At 37.2% G+C, this 8,862-nt stretch overlaps 1 protein-coding gene across 2 annotated transcripts; it reads right to left on the bottom strand.

Annotated features, from left to right (window-relative positions):
• Window positions 1-711: 711 nt before the first annotated feature.
• On the bottom strand, window positions 712-4,564 carry LOC132276496 (uncharacterized). 2 transcript variants are annotated; one of them, XM_059777933.1, is made up of 6 exons: window positions 4,210-4,561; window positions 4,064-4,123; window positions 3,672-3,784; window positions 2,418-2,486; window positions 1,410-1,461; window positions 712-1,159 (listed from the first exon to the last, which is right to left on the bottom strand). In XM_059777933.1, exons 1-6 carry the CDS (start codon window positions 4,534-4,536, stop codon window positions 1,025-1,027), a joined length of 756 nt encoding a protein of 251 aa, XP_059633916.1. In that variant the 5' UTR covers window positions 4,537-4,561; the 3' UTR covers window positions 712-1,024. The 2 variants fall into 2 exon arrangements, with proteins under 2 accessions (XP_059633916.1, XP_059633917.1); XM_059777934.1 differs by lacking the exons at window positions 712-1,159; window positions 1,410-1,461 and adding an exon at window positions 1,468-1,895 and having other exon boundaries at window positions 4,210-4,564.
• Between the last annotated feature and the right edge of the window lie 4,298 nt (window positions 4,565-8,862).

The raw sequence follows: 8,862 nt of genomic DNA, 5'->3' as shown, positions 1-8,862 counted from the left end.
ATATAATTTTGTGTAAATAGTGTAGTATTCAGTTCATCTCTTCTAAACACCTTCAATAATGGAGGCCAAATTGGTGATGACCATTTATTTTATAATATTACATATATATAACATAGTTTCTCCGTAGCACTAACGCGATCTCATCTCAGTTAAATTTTCACAAATCAGTGTTTCCAATCTCTACATTTTTCAGGTCGAGAATATCCTTTTGTTTATAGAGCAACTTAGTGCCTATCTAAATTGTGTTTGGTCATAAAGAAAATAGTTTTTGACTACAGGGATCTAGGTTCCACTAAACCTTTGGCTGAATTTCAACCCTGATACTTTTCTTTAATGTGTTCGTGATGAGAAGAAGGATCTTAAATGTGTGTTTGTGAGAAGAAATAAAACAATGAAAAAGAAAATTTATTTTTGGGAGACCAAAAGAGCTTTAAATACTGATAAAACTTGAAACATTCTATCCAAAAAAATAGTTCACTTTTTTTTTTTGTCCCTGCTCTAATGTGCTAGCCTATGGCCATACTTGTCAAAAAAAAGGATCCTCTTTTCGCCCTCAAGTTGATGAATGGCCTGGAGGGTTTCCAGGAACATGTTTTTTATTTCAAACGAACTTGTTAAATTTCAAATTGGAGAATTATAGGTGCATGACTAAATTTTTTATAAATATGTTCAGAAATTTGGAAAGAAAAGCAAATTAAAAGATATAAGCACTTACAAAAATTCAATTAAATATACTCAATAAATCTAATTTGAAACTTGTTTGCATGAATAACAAATTTTAACACAAAAATAAAAAGTATATAAACCCTTCGTCAATTTTTTTGCAGTCTCTTATGTATGGCTTTCACCATTAATAGCTCCATAAACCTACCGATTATTGAATCATTCTCCAGGAGGCTCTTTGATTTTGCAGATTCTGTAGTTATGTCTTTCAATAGGTTGTGCCTTCTAAATTCCATCTTCACTGAATGACAATGGATTCAAGACCTTCACTAGTGATTATGAAGGGTGGCAAAGCAAATTGTCAACCATCAAAATCTTCTTCAAAAAAATCCACATCCCTAGGTGGACTCCGAAGCTTTTCTTGGAGTTCCAATTGCTTTGGTAGAACAAGTTCGGTACCTTCACCGGACACGGAAAAGTATCTTTCCAGCACAATCTGTAACCAGAATAATGGAAAAGAATTGTAAGGGGATCATACTTCAATACCTTGACCATCCCTATTCATTTTATGTTTACATTTCACAAACTGAATAAGCAGGGGATGCATAGACAATACAGAGGAATGCAAGCATGAACAAAAAAGGGGGAGTAAATGGTGCTAGCCTTTATATGAGAAACACTGGAAGCCAAGGAAGAAAAGGAAATAGTAACAAACATTAGTACTCGTAATAGAACTCATTCCGTACCATGGCAGCGTAGGCATCAATTTTCCCTTGACGAGCAGACTTGCTGAGGCCCCTGAAGAATTTTAGATAATATAATTTATATATTAGCACATATAAGTTCCTTTATGGGACCATTTTACAATCTTTGAAATCAATATGCTTAAATCCTATGCCATCAGGTAGCATACCTTGTTTTTCTTTTGGTAAGTAACTAGCATATTTCTTCTATTTTGTCATTGGAGGGTTCAATCCAAAGTACTTTAATTCCAACAAAGATATTATAGCACAGAAGTATTATTCAATAAATACAACCAGCGGGAAGAAATAATATGCACGCGCACTTTTGATTGTTCTTTACTAATGGTCAGTAATATGCTTCAAATGGAAGCCATTTTCATTTCATTGATGCCATCATGTTCATTTGATTGGTGAGAAGTGGGAAAAGATAATATAGAAAGCGTCCAAACCAACCCGACAAAGCTCTCATATTCTTCCTCCATGTCTTCTCTGCAATCAGATGGTTTATTAAAGAATCATTATGCAATTAAAGCTCTTCTACTTGAGCTCAATTTAGTCTTTAAAATGCTTCAAAAACTAGGCAGAACAAAAGAAAAAGGTCTGGGTGTTTGGACATTAATTAAAGGTTGGAAACGTAATTGTCCTATTGTATTTAACACAAGACAGAGAAACGACCTCTTGTTTTTCAGCGACATCATCTAATGAGTCTGATTTTCTCTTCGGTCAAAAATGATCTCCATTGCTATTTAATTTTTGGTGAGCATGGAGATGTCTCTATATTATTGACTCTACTTTTATTCAAACTTCAGTAAAAGTAGAATGGACTGCTTTAAAAACCATGGGTCGTGAAAATATCCACTTAATGATTTAAGCTGTTTAGGAACAAAGAACAAGTTGAGGACGATCAATTTTTTTGCAGAAGGAACAATATATCAAACATAATTATAATAATGAATGCTCATTTTCTAATCTATGGGAAAAAAATAAAATAAAATAAAATAAAATACTTGCATATCAATCATGATGCTCATGGCCTCAGTTGATGTCCCATGTTCATCCTGTAGGTATACTCTCCAACCCCTGTTTTCATAAACTGATATCAGTAATCCATATAGTAAGGTTTCCAGATATTTCGCTAAAAAATCAGAGCATTACACACACGCAAGACAATAATAGACATAATGAAAATGAGTGCCAAGCGTATCAAATAACCTTTTCACGTGCGGTCCCTTACAAAACAGATAATAAACGTATGAAAATAAACATACAAAAACAAATATTAAATATGAAAGGCAACTAAAAATATTAATCCTTAACCATATAAAGGTACAAGAGCGACTCAATATAGTTTGGCAGGCAAATACTTTCTCCAACAGATTAAGAACATCTGGTTTGAAAATAACACAATTCAAGCAGTTTAAGTTAGTTTCTTTAGATGAATTACTTGATCTTGCATGCCTAAATGATTGTTGACATTGTTTTGGCATGCTTTTAGCCATTTTGCACGCAAATGACTTCTGAGAATGGGCTTCAGCCGCTTAAACCCATAGGGAGAATTGTTTTGATAAATTTGGCGGGCGTAGTCAGTTTGTAATTTAGGCAAGGAGTTCACAGAAAATACGAATCCTATGCCTCTTCGAGCAGGGATTATGAACCATCTTGTAAACTTCTGCAAATTACTCAATGAAAATTAGACTACATAATTTAGACAAATAGCATGTCTTAAGGAGTGCTAAACCATAGAAAAACAGAATTATCTTTTTTGGTCCAACTCAAGTTGCATCCTTAATATATTTACATCCAGCCTTTATCAACACAAGTGTTTACCATAATGCTTGCAGAAATAGCATATGCAATTTACAACTTAAGAATAAACTTTATTAAAGAATAAAGTGTATACGTTGAAGACCACCAATCAAATCATCAAAATGATATCATGTTTCTTTCAAATTATCGATTTTACTAAATTAACTTAGATTCAATAACCTATGCAAATAATATACTTCCAACTTTCCAGGAGGATTGGAAACCCTAACCGAATGTTACCCAATTTGCAAAATACTTGGAAAGTACTGGGTGAAAATCATAATGGAAGAATAGCCAGATTTATGACATGCAAGAATAACAGTAATTATATTCATAACCATTCACTTGTGATAGCGAAAAAAAGAAAAGAAAAAAGAAACAAGGAACACTCATAAAAAAAAAAAATGTATGAATTGTATATACATAATGTACTATTTACGAAAAAAAAAAAAAAACTACCTCTCTGCAGCTCGAACAGCAAGTCTTCCTGCAATGCTACGAACTTTGTTGGACTGGGGTGTCTCCGCACCATCATGAGACTTCGGAAGCCCAATTATAAACTCATCAACCTCCTAAATTTCCAGGAATCATTTTCATCAAACAACAAGAAAATATATCAATATATAAGTAACCAAAAAACAATAATAAAAAATTCAAACTTCAAACAAATATATATATATTTTTTTTCCGGTAATTAAAACTTCAAATTTAATTAAAAATTAACCATCTTTAAGTAACAATTCACAAAATTCACATCAACTACACATACCTAAAGACGCACATTATAATTATATGTGCATGTGTGTCCATATATAACGTGTGTGTATATATTGAGAGAGAACGTTTTATACCTGTCGTTCCGCAATTTCAAGAAGGCGAAGCTCGAGCTTCTGACCTCGCAGCTCCAAAACCTACAGCACCAGCACAAAAGGAACCCTAAAAGTTAAGAGAGAAAATGAGGAGAGAGAGAACGAGGGGGTGGAGTCAATAATATTACGGTTAGGGGACGGATTGAGAAGCCTTTGCTAAGGGCGAGGCCGGTGCGAGACATTCCCAAGTCTAGCCCTAGACTGAACCCTCCACGCCAACTGGGGTCACACTTCCGGCGAAGGGCATTGGGGGGAATTTCATCCAAGGACACTGCACTTAATTTATGACCCTGGCACATACGAGTTGTTGTGGGTAAGGGCACAGAATTTGGGACACTACGAAATAAGGTATGGGTATAATATGGTAAGGTTAATGGAATCAACTGCAGTGCCATTTCAAGAACCGTCTCCCCCAATACATTTCCTCTTGTTGGGAAGATGAGAAGGGGAAGCATCTTCGAGTGGTACTCCTATGACCTAACGGCACCGTTTTGAAATATGATTTTATTTGTCCCCAAAAAGGACTTAAATTGATAATCATTAGTTTATCCTCAAATCATTAGTCATTCTTAACCTTGAATGTGCCTGTCTTCAAGTCCTTCTCTCATTAGTGGTGTTGGCAGGGATCGGAAGGTAAATTTTTGATAACTTACTTTTAGACTGTATCCTAGATTTGAATGACACACTTTAAAATCGCACATCTGACTTAAATGGTAAGTGTATTAAGAAAAACTTAAAAAGTCTAAAAACCAATAGAGACTCCTTAAACTTTGAGAGTTGTTTGACCAAACTTTTTATATTATAACGTCCAACCTAAGTTATTGAGTTTGCTTTCGGGTTGTGTAACAAAACACTAACATGCACAATACAACAAAGTGAGTATTTAGCAATAAGATAAATTATATTAATCTCCTCTATGATTTGTCATAATTACAAATTTTTCTTGTGATTTGAAAATTTATTCGAATCGCTTCTGAAATTAAAAATACCCTAGGCGGACTTCCCTCCTAGCAACGAAGAGTCAAATGCACTAACTAATCTCTTTAATTTACTGAAATATCCTGGGTTACTATGATATATTATCAAATGCCCATTCTCTTAATATATATATATATATATTTATTTATGTATTTATTTATTTATCTCTCCTCTCTCTCTTTCTTTTTCTAACATCTCTGGTGAAGTGGAAATGGAGAGCGAAAAAACAAGAAGTGGTGAACGGTGGATCCGAGAAAGGCGAACGAGATCGGAGAGGGAAAAAAGCAAGTGTCGCCGGAGCTGGATCCGCGCAAGAAGTGTTACTTGAGTGGTGAATGATAAAATCGTGTTAATGAAGATAGATGGTTTAGAACAGAGAATTTGGTGAGAGATGCACGCGTGATCGGTCGACGGCAAGGACTCGAGCTCAAACGCGGCAGCAGATTGGGTGTCACGGTCAGAGAGTTCATATTCGGTTGGGTCTGTTCTGAAGCTCACTAGTTGGGTACTGTTGTTTTTCCAGTTTGGGTCTCGGTTGGGTCGTCGTTAGTTAAGAGTTTCTCGTCGATTTGGTCACAGTAGTTGGGTCGTCTCTCAGAGATTCTGGTCATCAGTGGAGTTCCAGTTCGGTTCTCTGTTCACTGGAATCAATGGAGGTTTCTATTTGGAGCTTTCAACGGTGCCATTGTTTTAACTTCTTTTTTCGCCTGATCTTCTCTAAAGCTTTTCGATGCAGGAGCTTTTCACTTTGTGGTTGATCTCACTGTTTGAAGACGCTTGAAGCTTTTCCGATTTGGGTCTAACTGAAGTCTCAGTGTCTGGTTTGTCGCTGTTGTTAATGTTCTCTCTCTGTGTTGGACTCTCTTGATTAGTTCTCAATGCTCAAGCTTCTCGGTTGGTCTTCAATGGAGTTTTCGCATAATTGAAACCCAGAGAAAAAATTGTGGTATTCAATCCTCTGACCACTTGACCCTCTTCAATTGTTTGATTATGAGTGGGAAAAATATAAACCTACCCTACCCTCGATAAGATTGATTAAATTTCATTATCAAGATAATGAAATTTAATCTGACGGTGATTTAACAAGTAAGAATAATCCTATTATAACTAGAGAAGGTCAAAAGGATTAAATTATGTCCCGACAAATTTGGTATTTCGCACAAGCGGAAGATAAGGTCAACCATCGATATCAGCGGAACGATTTTGATTCTAATCAACAGCCATAAATAGGGCATCAAGCCATTAAATAAGGTACGACGTAAAAACTATGATTAATCCCTATCTTCTTTTTAGACCTCCGTGACTAATTTGATCGTCGGAGAGCTCTTGGCAGGCACCACACCGGTGCCGTCAAGGTTCATCGATCTTCTCCTCTCTTCCTTGCAGGAAAACGGTATTGTATCGGATTGCGCGAATTTCAGCCTCAACAGTTGGCGCCGTCTGTGGGAATCACGATTCCCTTGAATCAATTAATTACTCGTTGGGTATATACGTTTGCAGTCCGGTATGGTTACCAAAGGAACACCGTCACAGGGATCTGGTCAAAGGGTAGAGTCGGGTGAAAACCTGGACGTCCCAAACGACCAGGCACGGCTTGCAGCGTTGGAACTACAGGTTCAAACTCTGAGTCAGGGTATGAACCAATTGATCCAGCAAAATGCAACGTTCTTGCAACACCTTGTTCCACCGGCTCAACAAAACTTTCCAAGACAAGATCTCTCAAGTCCAAACGGAGGTAATGAAAATCTTGAAGAGAGGGATAATCATTCCCCCCAAAATGAGACTGAAGTGGAACAAAGCCAGGTGGGAACCCGACACAGAGAGGTGGTTCACCTATCTCTCCTACGGAGTTCCCGACCTCCTGAAAGCATAGCCTTCTGTCTTAAGGAAAAGACAAAGAAAGTTACCCATCTCGACTTGTAGATCAAGGATCTCAAGGGGAAAATGGAAGATGTAATGCAGGCTATGAAAGAGAAAGGTCCTGCCGCTGTAGATGACCTGGTACAAAGGACCAACTTGCCTTTTAGTCCCGCCGTTATGAAATGTCCACTACCTAACAAGTTCAGAATGCCCTTGTTGGAAAGCTTTGATGGGACCAAAGATCCCCTCGATCACCTGGAAACTTTTCAAGCTCTTATGCATTTACACGTTGTGCCAGATGAAATCATGTGCCGAGCTTTTCCCACTACACTTAAGGGATCAGCGAGAGTTTGGTTCAACAAGTTGAAGCCAGGAATCATCAACACCTTCGAAGAATTGAGTAAGCAGTTTGTGAGCCACTTCATTGCAGGTCAGAGGCATAGGAGGCCAGCTACCTACCTGTTTACCGTGGAGCAACAAAAGGAAGAGTCGATTCGGGAATACATCACCCGATTCAACGCAGAGATGTTGCAGATAAAAGAGGCGGACGACAAGATAGCTTTGACCGCTTTCATAGGAGGACTCCAAACCTCCAGATTCTTGTTCTCCTTATCAAAAGAACCTCCCACCAGCATGATAGAGTTGCTAGTCAGAGCGCAAAAACACATCAACGCTGAAGACACCATGAGTGCACGGAAGGAAGGAGAGGACAAGAAGAGGCCAGCCCCTCTCGCCAGGGATAAAAATAATACCAAATATAAGAAATCGTTCTTCAGCCAGAGTGACAGCACATATCATGAGAATGACTCAGATGAGTATACCGACTAGAAATTGGCTCGCGGCTAGAATTAGCCTTATCAAGTCATTCACAATAAAGACTGGGGGCATCTTAGTTAATCATTTTAAATGGAGGGTAGCTCCATCACGTGTTATTTTGTTTTTAATAATGATGGTCTTTAATAAAATTCCTTTTAGTTTATACGTGCAGTATCCCCGTACTATAAGGGGTAGTAAATGAGTGTCCTTTATTACAAGGATCCGGGCTGAATGAATCCCGTAATCCGTATCCCCGTACTATAAGGGGATAGTGAGTGTCCTGTATTATAAGGACCCGGGCTGAATAAATCCCGTAATCCGTATCCCCGTACTAAAAGGGGATAGTAAATGAGTGTCCTATATTACAAGGACCCGGGCTGAATGAATCCCGTAATCCGTATCCCCGTACTATAAGGGAATAGTAAATGAGTGTCCTGTATTACAAGGACCCGGGTTGAATGAATCCCGTCATCCATATCCCTAGACTATAGGGAATAAGTATCTTGTATTATCAGGACCCGGTTTGAATGAATCCCGTAATTCATATCCCTGTAATATAAGGATAATAAATGAATGTCCTGTACTACAAAGACCTGGATTGGATGAATCCCATAATTAATATTCCCTTACAATAAGGGATAGTAAATAAAAATCCTTTATTAAAGAGGTGAGCTGAGTAAAACTCGTAAAGTTCAAATTCCCTTATTAAGGAGTAAAACTCGTATAATTTATTCACTTATAAAAGGAAGAGTATTGTTCCCTCGGGTGCCAAAAAAAAAAAAAAAAAACATCCTGAGTTACTATTCACATGAATAGTGCCCGCGGGTACTGTTCACAGGGGTATTAAAAATTTTAAAAAAAAAAAAAAAATTCTAAGTTACTATTTACGTGAATAGTACCCGCGGGTACTATTCACCGGGGTTGCAAAAAAAAAAAAAAAAGAAGAAAAAGTATTATTATTATTTATTACATTCCCAAAGCTAGACGTGCAAGCTTGGGAATGGGGGGCAACTGATAGGGAAAAATATAAACCTACCCTACCCTCGATAAGATTGATTAGATTTCATTATCAAGATAATGAAATCAAATCTGACGTGATTCAACAAGTAAGAATAATCCTACTATAA

Source organism: Cornus florida, unplaced genomic scaffold (genome assembly GCF_030987335.1).
Source record: "Cornus florida cultivar Cherokee Brave unplaced genomic scaffold, ASM3098733v1 CherokeeBrave_3.0.0_Hap2_Chr10, whole genome shotgun sequence".
In the NCBI taxonomy this organism is placed as follows: Eukaryota; Viridiplantae; Streptophyta; class Magnoliopsida; order Cornales; family Cornaceae; genus Cornus; species Cornus florida.
This window is presented reverse-complemented; position numbering and strand designations above follow the sequence as displayed.